Here is a 14,212-nt window from a genome sequence, read left to right as displayed (position 1 = left end):
AGCTGGCTACACTAACAATGAAGTATGTGTACGATTGTTTGTGGCAAATTGTCACTGAAACTCCTATTGCTGATGAAAAGCTATGAATGTAATCATCTGTGAGACTTGAAAGATGTGACATGACAAAACTAGAAGGAAGCAGCATAAGCAACACAGTTTTTCCTGTAAATTGTAAGCCTTCAAGTTCAACTTTGATTAAACAGCCTCTTTACAATAGCTGTTCCAAATGTAAGGTTCCACTGTTGTTATTTGAAGGAACAATATTTTAGTAAGGCAATTTTGCTTCATAGTCATGTAATCTTGCTTTATTATAAGGTATTCAGTGTGTGGCTTGTATAGTCACACTGACGCCAAGGAAAGAAACAATGCTTCAAAAAATAGCGATTTTTGTGCTTTTAGACCCGCATGTTTATGCTCTAAGCCAGTCTGCGTAATGTTGTCTCATGGCATTAAGGTATTTGATCTAAAACCTGCATTGTTTTGATGGTATAACGACGACAACACAGTGCCTCAAAGAATGCTTCATTGCACTAGGGGTTTACTGTATCGTTATAGATATGTGTATCTGTATAACTTAAGTGAAATGCATGAAGCATTTTTGTGGCCGCTTTTAAAAGTGGGAAGTTTCTATCAATAGCTTGAAACAGAGTAGCATATGCGAACCTTATGCCTTTGTTGCATTTTGTTTACTGTTAATGCCAATTACCCTTTTGGAATACTTTTTTCATGCTTTCACTGCATGTTCAAGCTCATAAAGTGGCAGTATTTTTCGCTATTATTTAGTCTCTTTCAAATGCTTTTGCCAATTATACTGTATACCATCTTTCTTCTGAAACCATGTTCATACATGTACAAACCTGCACATGAGTGTTCTTTTCATTTCTTTGTGTTTGTTGCTTGGATATGTTTGAGAGCTTTTAAGCAAATGCTGCTACTTTTGTTCATTGTTATCAACAGCTAGATGTCCTTTTCTGTGAAATATTTTTTTCCTGAAACCTTCCGCTTAAAAGTATCGGCATATTGAAGCTTTGGGTGAGATGTGGCAATCACATGGGCTGCATCTGCTTCAGGGGGTGTGGTAGTGAGAGCAGCCTGTGCTCTTGGCTTCCGTCCATGTAAGCTTCAGATTCCAGTAGCATTTCCTGTAGGGAAACAAACGAATAGGCTATTGCAAAATGTTTTCACATGTAAAAGCACCAGAATAGGATTTTGTGAATAACAGGTGAGCACTGTGGATGGCACTTTCTTTTAATTTTGGTGTTGAATTTTGTTCTTTTAGAAGGAGCTTCTAGTCGTTTGTCTCATGGCCAATTCCTTTACACAAGTACATAATTTTTCTGTGTATGCAATAACAATAAATATGAAAGTTGAAATTAGTTCAAAACATTCAAGATTTGTAACAGGTGTCCACGTATATGAACGCAGGTAACACCAGTTAGACCTCGTACGTCATTCTTTTTTTGTACCTGGAAACCTTGCCTTCCGACAAGTCTTTTAGCACATTATTTATTATTATCACTGCTGATCATTATTATCATCATCATAAAGACTAGCACGGCCGCTTGCAAATACCATTGATTCAACACTTTCACCATCATCATTAATTATTGCTATCATTAAGACCTTAATCCTCATGTTCTATGCTTCTATCATCGCCACCATTCAAAGTTCTTCTTTAACGTGTTTTTGTCATCTTTATAGTCACTTATCATCATACCAATGCATTCATAGGTACATTCAAACTGAATGCTTTTATAATCGGCAGTGGCGTTCTTCAGGAGGCCTTTAGTGCTCGTAGCTCTCTTGATAATTATTCGTGCTCCCCAAAATGAGACATTTGCTTTCAGTTGTCGGCTCGAAATTGTAGCATGCATGTCTTCATCACTTAAAAGGACATTGGCACAAATTCCTTTGGCCTCTTGTTTTATTGCAGCAATATGTTACGCTAATTGCCCGTCTGTCATAACACGCCACATCGTTTGCTGTAGCACTCAACGGATTAGTTGATTATGGGCTCTTTATTACCGACTTTCCAGTTTCACCTTGAGAGTGCTCCAAAAACGACAGGTGAAACTGTCACCACCTGTGGAGTTAGCTCTCCCTCCACTCATCACACAGAGCTGTGACGCACTTCTGTACGGTGCGCGTTGTTACGCCTGCGAGTCCACACCGAACATCAATGCTCTGCAAAGGCAATTTATGAAGGCCAGCAATCGAGCCCGCCTGATGCAATCAACTCAACGACGTCATGAAGCGGTGGCGCCGGTTTGTCACGCAACGCACCACGAGCTCCCTCAGCCCACGAGCCCGTTGAAGCAATCGGCGCCTTCCAGTCTGGCGAGTCTTACACAATGAGTGGCAACATCCCTCGTCCTTGGTGCAACCATGCGCAGCGGCGGGCTCCATTGGAGGATTCCGACATCACGGCCAGTGGCGGTTCTGTTTGGACATTTGGTTACTCAAAGGATCCACCCGGATAAAAAGGCCCTGCGGCGCGTCGCCAACAGTAGACATATGTGTTAGAGAAGACATCTCGGCTCTTCGAGTCCCTAAGCTGTCGGCCCCAGTGCTTAGGTTGTAACGCCTCTATTTCTATGCTGTGCATAAACCTTGCCTTAACTCACCATCGTCTCGTCCACTCGTCTATCAGCTCTGCGCAGAAGCTGTCGCAAGCTGAGTAACACACGCTACCAAACGGCTGGTGAACATGTCGGTGGAGTTCGGTGCAAGGGCGCCTTCGGAACCGTGTTGGCCTCTCGCATTCATAACATTGTCAAGAAGTCCTTTATAAGAGGAAATGAGACAGGAATGTTGCCAAAAACAACTTTCGACGCATCTACTGCAGCCATACACTCTCGAGCAGCTGCTGAAAAGTACATGAAAAAACTCGGCAAAAAAGAAATGGCGGCCATGACGTAATTATAACTTGTTTTATTGACTCTAGCATGGTGATATGACAAAATTAAGGGGGTCACAATGGGGCCACTTGGTGTCAATTTCTTCAAGAGTTTTGAAAATTTCATTCAAAATACCTTCCATTCTATTCACTGTTTATATGATTTATAGAAGATATAGGCAGGTTAGCGAAAACTATTCCGCAAGCTATCTCGATTGTGAAATTTCGTGTCAGTAGCTTTTTAATCCAGGCCCAGAATAGGCCGAAGAAATTCAAAACAAAACTTTGAGAAGCTGTATTTAGCTACAAAGCAGCACATCAAGAATGCCAATGCTACAACAAACATTCCGCATTTTACCAGCTCTTACATGAAGTTTGTATGTCTGGCGCCCACAAACGTGACAACTCAACTTACAAAACTTACTTTTAGGTCATGTTTTAAACGACGCACAATTACCGAATTTCGCATGTGTTTGTTACAAAGGGTCTGATGAAAATTGTGCTGCGAAAAACCCGACTGGTAAATTTTGTACTCTACTGCGATGGCCTAGATGAGGGGTCATTCATAAGGTAACATAACTCGCACAAAAACTATGTAATTCATTTCTTTTTTAGATAAATTAAATATTACAGACATGAATTTAAGTGAACTTATAGACCTCTAAAGGTGGCTTGAAATGAACACAATTGTTCTGTGCACACCTACCACAATTTATTCACAGATGTGGACACAAACGGACGTTTTTAAGACATGCTGAAATAATACCAATATTTCAAATCTAATTTTAAAGCAATGTGTTGACTTACCTGATCCCATTACACTTATGTTTTTTTTTTCAATATCAGTGGATGCTGCGGTACGAAGGGTTATTATTAGCATTCGTTTAAGAAGTAACTGATGTCAGCAGAAGGTTGTGAGTTTATTAATGCACATAACTTATAATTGGAATTAATTAAAAGATCCGTGAAATTCTTAATGGACATAACTTATCAAGTGAATCGATTTAAAGATCAGAAAAATTGTTTGCAACATCTATGGTGAAAGAGCTCGTCTTTCTACACAGCTTGCCCAACGAATTTCTGTAACCAAGTGGTAAAGCCATAACATTACAAGCCAGAGTGGGGCAGACATGTGGTATTTAAACCGCAATACATGTAGCCTTCGTAGGAAAACGTTTTCAGGTATGCATTGTTGAGGCCAACCTACCATGGCCCGTGCAGCAACTGGCTTCAGCTGGAAGTCTAGTCGCTGGGCCTCCGTGTGTGGGTGGTGCTTGACAACCACTTTTTTCTCGGCGGGTATGTAGCCTTGCTTAAAAACTCTGACCATGTATGTGCCTGGAATCAGCAGCCGCCAGTATTCGCCGTTCTCGCCTGCAAAGCAAAATATCCTTTATGTTGACAGCTCTTCAAGCTTGCACATTTTATGTGCTACTTTGTACCTGGATGTGTACAGATAATCTAAAAACCCTTGAAATTAGTTGATGCTTTAGTAATGATTGTGGTTTTCAGACGTTATACACCACATACGGTATTGAAATTAAAAGTACACTTTCAAGGCCTTTGGAAGCTTCAGGATTGTTGCTGTTTCTAGGGAAATTTCTTTAACTTTGCAATCAAACTTTTGGTAAAGTAGGGTCGTTCTGGCAAACACACCCTCACATGAATTGAGCAAGTTGTGCAAAAACAAGAAAACCAATCGAAGTAAGACGCCGTGTTAATGCCTCTGCGGTGTTTGCGCTCTTATTCTAATGCCTTTTCTTGCCACTTTGTTTCTCTAATGTCCTGAACACTTGAGTATATGTCCTGCATTTGCGTTTCTCTTTCATATTCGCCTTGTCAAGTGGCTGCAGAAAAGTTGAAACACATGTGGCAGTGAAGGACTGACGCTCAGTCATGCCCTAATTTTCATGTCAGACACTGTAACGGTATAAAAGACATTTCTAAAAAAACATGCGTGAAACTTCAATTCAGAAGACTGAAGATGAAAATTGGGTAATACTAGTTTTAGGTCTGCTTCGGTAGGAGGCTTAGTCATGTAATTTTGCTCATGTTTCCTACAGAAGTTCTAATAGATTGTGGTGCGGACAATCCTTATGGATACTTAAACTGTAGTGAAATTGCCTAGATCAGAAGTCAGCGACATGCGCGCCGTATACGGCCTTTGGCACGAAGTTGAAAACTAACCCCCTTTCTCTGTCACTTCCTATCAGAAGCAACGTTTCGACAACAGATGCGGTTAGACAGGAAAAGAAAAAGAAACAAAATTTACATCCCAGGTTTTTACATCCTTGCAAGATCACCGATTTTTTCCTCTGCCTGCAAAGCATGCCCCCACCAGGGGTGTACCCAGGGGGTGGCACACCCGGCAGGTGCTCCACCGAATTTTTTTTGCCATGGCATAGAGAACAAAAAATGGCCATTTTGAAGGCGTGCCACTTCTAAAATCAAATTGGTGCCCCCCTCTCCCCCCCCTAAAAAAACTCTGGCTACAAGCCTCGCCCGCCCCCCTTTATTTTGCCGTGTCGGCGTCACGGATTTCGGCCTTCATCTTGAAAAGGTTACTGACCTTTGGCCTAGGTCGTTACAGCTCACAATATCACGAACAAAATACTTTATAGCCAGACGGGACGGTTGAAGCTAACGGCACTTCTACCTCATAGGCGGTTTCACACAAGCTTGCTCTGATGTGTGTGCGCTCCAGGTTAACGTGATGATCTAGGCAGCCGGTTGCCCCACCATCTGAGAACATTGCGAGTGCGTGCACGGGACAACTTTTTTTTATGCCCAGAGGCGATCAGCTATCGCGCTTTGGTCATCTGGGCGGGGTTTCTCCAGAATTTTCAATACAGGTTTATAGTGTCTAAAAATCCCGGACAGAGGAAGACGTGTCACACACAGGCACAACACAGCTCTCAATTGCCCTTTCCTCTTATATGTTAGCCTGTCTACGCAAAGATAGCTGAATTTGCAGAGTGCTTGTAAGTGTGGTGTTTGAAAAGAGATGTATGACCTACCAACTCACTCGAAACGTTACGCCACGGCTTCTTAAGCTATGCGCTATCAGTGCACGTCAAAGAACACCAGATGTCAAAACTTCCCGAGCACCCCCCCTCCTCTCCACAGTGTCCTTCATAATCATGTCATTTATGGTTTTGCGACGCAAGAACCTCGGATTACTTGTCTACGCACGCACTGCCTTAGCCAGAGAGGGCATTCCTGTCAGCGTTTTTCTCTACCTGGATGGGTCTGGGTCACCAGAACCTTCCAGGGCGATTTTTCTTATTTCTGAGCTAACCTGAATGTTTTTGGCTAGCAGATGCCAAAAGAGATATGATTATCGCTCGCCGCCATCTTTGTGAGGGCTAGATGGATTGCAATGTGGGTGCTTGAGGCTGCTTTACCACATTTCCCTCGCAAAGATTGGAAAAACTTGCACACACCTATGGGTACAGAGGGAAGTTTTAGTGGCTTCTGTGGCTCGCTAAATTCGAACTAAAATGTCAATATCGTTGAGTGCACAACAAAGCGCCACCACGTGATGGAAATCTTCCCATACTATGAATACTATAAATTTGTCATGAGTTTCTGGTAGAACGTTTCCACAGTGGTGAATAGGCAGGAGTTCTCTGAAGCCATGCCAACAGCGATCCCCAGGTGTCAAGGCATTAGGGTTTCATGTGTGTTCATATCAAGCAAATGTGTATAGTAGTCAAGGGACCGACAGAATCCCATCTGGTCAGGGACAAACATGGTGCAAAATAGCAAAAACCCTGACCAAGGCAAAATACACAAAAATTAAAAAGACGTTTCGGCTCCCTGCACGAGAGCTTTGTTCACAATGAATGCAAACGGCGTAGTGCGCTGTTCTCAAGCACGTGTCATCACGAGTTGCAGACATAGCGCGTACACAGGAGGGAGTGTCCCGATATTTCTGTTCAACATATGCGCAGTAGTATGAATGACTAAAGACTTTATGTTCAATCGCGGAAACAAATTTATTATTGTGCCAATGATGCATGCTTTATCCCAGTCAATATCGTGCCCAGTAGACGCAACATGCTCTGCGAGGACATAAGAAGCCGCTTTCTTCTTCCGGTACTCGGCTGCTGACCTGCAGGTCACGGGATCAAATCCCGGCTGCGGCGGCTGCGTTCCCGATGGAGGCGGAAACGTTGTAGGCCCGTGTGCTCAGATTTGGGTGCACGTTAAAGAACCCCAGGTGGTCTAAATTTCCGGAGCCCTCCACTACGGCGTTTCTCATAATCATATGATGGTTTTGGGACGTTAAACCCCACTTATCAATCAATCAATCAGTTTTCTTGTTCCTGACATCATTAAGATGTTCTCGCAGCCTTCTTTTGTAATTACCTGTTTCACAAATGTATACGTATTCACAGTCTTTGCAAAGATTTTAATGCACTACAGCAAAAAAATTGTGTCTCTCCAACTTATCATTGACATTTGTGAGAATGCCTCTGAGCTTTCATGCCGAAATGTTACCCACTTGGACGCCGTCACAGTGTACATTGGAGGCATTAGTGACATTAACAATTCGAAACGGAGTCACAGATGTTATTCACTCTTTGTGTGTGTGAAGAACTTGATTGCTTTGCAGTATTCCTTTCATTTTCTCCTGCTGCGTAGCATTCAGCGTGCTCACGCCCCGCCGCGGTAGTCTAGTGGCTAAGGTACTTGGCTGCTGACCCGCAGGTCGCGGGATCGAATCCCTGCTGCGGTGGCTGCATTTCCGATGGAGGCGGAAATGTTGTAGGCCCGTGTGCTCAGATTTGAGTGCACGTTAAAGAACCCCAGGTGGTCGAAATTTCCGGAGCCCTCCACTACGGCGTCTCTCATAGTCATATGATGGTTTTGGGACGTTAAACCCCACATATCATCAATTCAGCGTGCTCACTGGTACGAAAGAAGAAATTGCATGGTTGAAGCGTGCAACAAATTTATATTACTTCGTTCTTAATTTATCGAGAGATTAAAAAAGCGAACTTCGCGATGCACTAAGCTCTCTTGAAGAAACCTTTCAATGATTACTTCAAAAAAGCTGCTTTAGGACTATAGAATAGAGGCCCATGGTCCATCAGCTGAAACGAGTCGAAGATGGGTGATACTGGAGTTTATTTTATACAATGTGCATTGCATTCTGACACCGGCTCATGCCTCAAGTGAAAGCAGTATGGCAAACGGCCCAATGCACATGTGGGACATGTAATAATGCACGATCGACGCAAGCTGGTATTGTCGAGATGCAATGATTTATTTCGTCTCATGTCCAGCAGTGATTGCTGCATGCTCTGCGCTAAAAGTCTGACCACCCGTCCCTTGAGCGCGTAGCTCTTTGACGCGGCGCCGCGCCCTCTTCCTATAGTAAGGGAGAGGGTGCGCAGCAACACAAAGCTGCGCAAAGGAGGGTGCGGCACCACGGGAGAAAGTCACGCGCTGCAACGCGTACTTGTGGTTAGGCCGTCGGCAAACTAGTTTGCCTACTTCACGGGACGCCATTATGAACCGGCTGTTTTGTTCACAGACGGCTTGCATACATGATCGTATTCCCAAATGTGTAGAAACTTCAGACTTCAGTTTTGTAGACACGTAGCGCTACCTGTTGGTGCAGGTTTGGGTAGTGCGAAGCCCGACTCCTTTGCACAATTGCTGCGCAACCAGGTGCAACTAGTACATGAGAAACAATGACTGAGTTAAATATTAGGTGTGATTGCGCATTGAACACTCAGAAAAAAGCTATTAATTTCTCTCCCATCCCCGAACCACGATTAGGTGCTTGCTGGATCGCTTGCCTGAATGACGGCGAAAACAAAAGCAGACGAAACAGCTCCGTGCGCAGCGAAGAAAGACTTCAGTCGATGGTACTGTTGCGTTGTGAATTTACATGGACGCAAAGGACTTCATTTTTATCAATTTTCGTGGCTGTCGCGAAGTAGTACAGCAGGAGCGCTGGATATGAGCCGTTGCGAATGTCTTGCGTTAATGAATTACTGTTATTCTGCACAGCCAGTTACATGAGAAAGTGTAATAATGTAGGTCTGCTTTTATTGTTTTGAGTAAAGTCTTGACTGAGAATCGTGGTAACTGATTATGAAGCTCAAGAGAGTCTCTGACCGCGGTACGTGCCCTGCAACAGTAGACTGGTGCATCATGCTCTAAACATAGCAGATGCCGCGACCACTGATAATCTAAAGTAGTCGCCACCACACAGCATCGTGCACGCAGGCTTTGAAGTTACAGCTTAAAAAAAATACTGGACAAAATTTGAAAAAAAAAACCTGAAGAAAATGCGACTGTTCCGAAAGAGAGTTAATTTTGTGTACTTTTGAAGAGTTGGCTGTATTACTGGTGGATTGTCAGCGCGCGGCGGTTGCACGCGAGCGGCTGCCATGGCATCACACGTGTTGAGGGATGGTGGGTGCATGAGTTCCTGTTCTTTTCTTTTTTTCTCCACCTCATGTTTCATTCCACCATCCTCCTTTCCACAAAAGCACTGATTCTTTACCCCAGACAGGAGCATTGTTCACAACTTGGGCTATTCATACCAGTTCGAGGAACCGTAGGGGGAGATGGGCGAGTCGAGAGACGCGTGCGGTAGCTGGCATTGCTGCCTTGCCCGCTTCGAGTAGCTGTGATGTCACCAAACCTCACCTGCTGTAGTTCATGGCGCGGCTGCTAGATGCGGCTTTCCTGTAGTTTCTGGCTAGAATGAAGGCCGTCTTTGTCGATATCAGGGCCCAATCTTTCAATTTGGTTAAAAACTTTGGCTGCGAAAATTTCGTTCAGTATAACGTCACCTAGCAAATCTGAACGCTTACGTCATACAGATAAATCGCTAACTGTTGGTCGTGACCACGATCAGGTTTGTCTTGGCGTTGGTCTTCCCGATTGCCTCGGTTTCGCCTTTCCTTGTACACATGCAAAAAAAGTGGACACGCATGTATCCCCATTTGATGTATATACCGTATTTACTCGCATAATCGGCGCACTCGCATAATAGGTGCACCCCTAGTTTGGTCACGGAAAATTCGATTTTTTTAAAATTCCGCGCATAGTAGGCGCACCCCGAACTTGGCCGTGATCAGAAACGATTCTACCTCCCAGCGATACAGTTGGAACGCGGTCCCCGTACCCTGAAGAAAAAAAGAAGGCAAATCGACGAGCAAATAAAAAAAATTCGAAGTGCAACGACCTAACCAACGTGTTTGTCGAAATAAAACTTGAAAAAAAAAAGCTTCCATGAGCGATAAAAAAAATGGCTGTTCCATCAATTACTGATACCCCCCAAATCGCCGCGCTTTTTGGAGGTCACGTGTACAACGCCGGGGGCTCGATCGCCATCACCACCATCAGAGAAAAAGAAAGAAACGCCATTTTGCAAGCGGTGTGCGTATGTTGTGGTCGTGTATTGAACTTTGGTTCCACCATGGGGAAGTACGCGAGCTACACGGCTGGGTTTAAACTGAAGGCAGTGCAGTACGCGCTGGAGCACGGCAACCGGGCTGCAAGCAGGCATTTCGGCGTTGGAGAAACCAGTATTTGGTACTGGAGGGACCAAGAAGAAAAACTTAAGGCGACGAAGAAGACACGACAAGCTTTCCGGGGTGCCAAGACCGGCAGGTATCCGAACGTCGTAGAGCAATTGGTCCGGCATATACGGGAGCTACGACAAGACGGCTGTGCTGTGTCGTTGGATATTGTGCAGACTGAGGCGCGCAGAATAGCCCGAGTGCAGGGCATCGAAGCAAAAGAGTTCAAAGCCAGCTCTGGATGGACAACTCGTTTCAAGTGTGCAGATTTAAAGCGTGAGAACCGAGTTGAAAAAATTTTCGAAAATTTTACCCCGTGTAATTGGCGCACCCCTAACTTCGAGCCGGATTTTCTGAAAAAAAAGTGCGCCTATTATGCGAGTAAATACGGTACAAACAGAATACAACCGTCAGTTCAAAATTCTAGCATGCCACAGTTGAACGCACAGTAAGCGAGAGGTGAATTGAGAATGCAACTGCCAAGGCAAAGATTGCCGGGGCCATTCGTGCCGGATAAAGCGAGCTTCACTTATCGTAAGATACATTCCTCAATTGTTCACATCATTGCTGTAGCATCATGTGCATGCCCAAATTTAACGCATTTGTCAGTTACTGAACGCAGGTCGGAGCGCTTGCCTCGAACTATGTGTCATGCGATGCTCGCTTGCTTTTAAATTATGAGTTGGAGCACGCTGAAATAAGTAAAACATATTTTGCATTGTACCCGCAGTTCGCTTTGATAAGCATCCTACTTTTCTAAAGCGAGGTTGGACTCACGGAAGAAGCTTGCCAGGTCTTTGATTTGAAACTGCGCCTCAACACGAACAAAAACAGAGGGCCCACGCACATTCGCTTGCGGACGGCTTTATGTACACTACACAGTTATGGCCAGCACGGCGCTCAGGGCGCTGGTGGCGGCATTTCTCGCAGAACCGCCTAGGCAGAGTCTGACGTCTATGCTGGAGAATATCAGTTGATTTCTTCGGCAAACCTAGCCACATATTTCTAAAGGCTTGAGCAGATGTATGTGTTGCAGTGTGTCAGCGCATGATATTTTGACCCAGTGCCGTGCCCTTTTTCCTCGCCGAGGGAGAGCACGCAGCTTCGCGTAATTGCACGCCCTCTCTCTCCCTTTGGGGAACCCGCGGCGCCGCGTCAAAAAGCCACGCGCAGACACCCTACAATGCATACGTGAGGTCAGGCCTTGAGCGGGCAATGGAGAGGGGACCAGCCATAATTGATTTCTCGGTGACAAGTTTGGTTTGCTGCCACGGCGTAAGCGGTTTTTTGTCTTTGTTTTTTTAACAGCTGAGCTGTTTGCCAATAATAAAAACGGCTGTCATCAGGTGAAAGCCTCACTGCGCCATTGCCATAGCAACAGCAAAAGCTAATCACTACCTGGCCTCGCTACGCGTTGATGCCATGCCAAGCCACACACGCGCTGAAGCCATGACATCGCCGAGCCGACAAAGGAGCCGCCACGCCGGGTTATTGCGACAGCAGGGGTAATGTCACGCCGAGCAGCTGGCTGTTCAGTAGAGACATTGTAAAACTTAAAATTGGTGGCACCAAGCAACCATTTGTGTTACTAGACACTTCATGAATACAGTTACTGCGAATGCGCGTGCGCCTAAAATGCACTCCTAGCTATGGGTTCCCCCAGGAAGTTTCGTACGCCCGAAGAAGAGGTTTATCATTATCGAGGCTCAATGTGTCGCCAATAGGGAACGCAGGCGCCGATGGCGAACTGATTGGATCCCGTCTTCGTCACCAGTGAGAAACGCAGGACCAATGGTCAAGGGGTAGAACGTCAAATTTAATGAAATGAATAAACTCCACTGGACAAGCTTAACTTGGAACAGTTAATTTGAGCGTCTCTCATAATCATATAGTGGTTTTGGGACGTTAAACCCCACATATCAATCAATCAACAGTTAATTTGGCTGATTCAGTGACCATAATAATTTAAAAAAAAACTCGCATAAACCAACCTCAAACCTAGCATCAGCCAAGTTTAGACGTTGTGTAGTTTGAGCCTAGCATGAGTCAAGTTCAAACTTGACACTACCTCAGAAATGCCATTAGATCTATCAGCTCCGCTGTTTCCAGTCTTGCGTCGCCAGTGCAAGGTTCTTCATTGTGAATGTGAAACATTTATTTGCATACTACAAGCAATTTTGGCATATGTCTGTCTGTCTGTCTGTCTGTCTGTCTGTCTCTCTCTGTCTGTCTGTCTGCCTATATCTATCTATAAAATCTGAAATTATCAGGGTACATGGGGAAACATACAAAAGCAACAAAAACATCGACATACACATTGAAGGTGTCAAAGTACGTGAGGTAACCATCGCACGTATTCTGGGTTACTGGGTTCAGAGTAATGGACGAGTGAACCATACAATAAACATAATAAAATCAGTCACGAAACAAGTTTCACGAATGATCTATAGAATAACATGCCAAAAACAGGAAATAAAGGAAGCAGACACAATTAGATTAGTACAGGTGCTTGTACTATGTAAGGTTACACATAGTCTACCTTTCCACGCGTTAAACAAATCAGAAGAACAAACCATCAAGTCTATAATAGGGGCGCCTACAAAGTGGACCTAGGGCTACCGGTAAGCATACCAACCCAAAATTTTAGACCCCGGTATATATAATACATACCCTGAGCTAAACACAGCGGTATTGACTGTGCAGAGAAATCGTCTAAGTCAAACGAAAGCGGGGTGGGAGGTACTCGCTAGGGTCGGCTTCCCGCCATACCCCCAGAACCTGCACGAGGTTCTTGTAGAAATCCCGGACCCCGTCCGCAGCAAGATCTCGATCTCACCGCTGCCCAAGAACATCGACGCAAAAACAAACAGAGAGCACAGAGAGAAGACAGTGCGATGGCTCCGAAAAACATTAAAAAACAAATCAAATGTTTTGTATGTGGACGCTTGGAGGTACAGTTTTAAACGGTCAGTTGCATCAGTACTTAGCAACGACAACTGCATGATGACCTGTGCATCACTGTACATGTCCCCAATCGCCAAAGCGGAATGCTTTGCCATTGCTCTTGCAATGAAGGCGCAGGAACAGAGAGAGAACAGCCGATATCATCTTCGACTTGCAGAAAGCGTGTCGTTTCTTTTTAAGAGGCCGCCTTCCGATAAAAATAAGCAAATTCTTAGGCAGAGATTGACGAACAAATTCAGGCAGATCTGGTGTCCATGATAAGCAGGCCTGGAGGGAAACGAAAGTGCGGACGCTTTTGCTCGAGGGCTCACGAACCGAGCAGAGCTTCGACAGCACTTTCAATTCTTTGAAACACCCCAGGAGAAAGCTATCGAGGAGGATAATGACCCATCCAGAATAGCCCCTCGCAAAATTCTTGATTGTGGGGTTTAAGGTCCCCAAACCACCATATGATTATGAGAGACGCCATAGTAGAGAGCTCCGGAAATTTCGACCAAGTGGGGTTCTTTAACGTGCACCCAAATCTGAGAACACGGGCCTACAACTTTTCCGCCTCCATCGAAAATGCAGCCACTGATGCCGGGATTAGAACCCGCGACCTGCAGGAAGTACCTTAGCCACTAGACCCCCACGATGGGGCTCGCGAAGTTCTTGCTAGCCAATGAGGCATGCGGCAAAAATACAGCGCCCCCCACAAATCATTAGAAGGGGAGGACGTGATCGACCTCCGCAGAATTCAAACAGGAGTATTTGCCAATCTTCAATGATTACACAAACTTTTTTCAACGCTGTATGGGCATGCCTG

The 14,212-nt window shown here is 44.9% G+C and overlaps 1 protein-coding gene across 1 annotated transcript in view; it reads right to left on the bottom strand.

Annotated features, from left to right (window-relative positions):
- Positions 1-389: 389 nt before the first annotated feature.
- The window catches only part of LOC119161543 (carboxypeptidase D), a 71,669-nt gene continuing 57,846 nt past the window's right edge, over positions 390-14,212 (bottom strand). Inside the window, exons 8-9 of the mRNA XM_037414083.2 lie at positions 4,104-4,270; positions 390-1,142 (exon numbers count right to left, since the gene is read on the bottom strand). Coding sequence (XP_037269980.2) covers positions 1,047-1,142; positions 4,104-4,270 — 263 coding nt within the window. The 3' untranslated portion in view covers positions 390-1,046. The remainder of the gene's footprint in view (positions 1,143-4,103; positions 4,271-14,212) is intronic.

Source organism: Rhipicephalus microplus, chromosome X, assembly GCF_043290135.1.
Source record: "Rhipicephalus microplus isolate Deutch F79 chromosome X, USDA_Rmic, whole genome shotgun sequence".
Lineage (NCBI taxonomy): Eukaryota > Metazoa > Arthropoda > Arachnida > Ixodida > Ixodidae > Rhipicephalus > Rhipicephalus microplus.
Note: the sequence above shows the minus strand (reverse complement) of the source record. Positions and strands in the feature narration are given on the sequence as shown.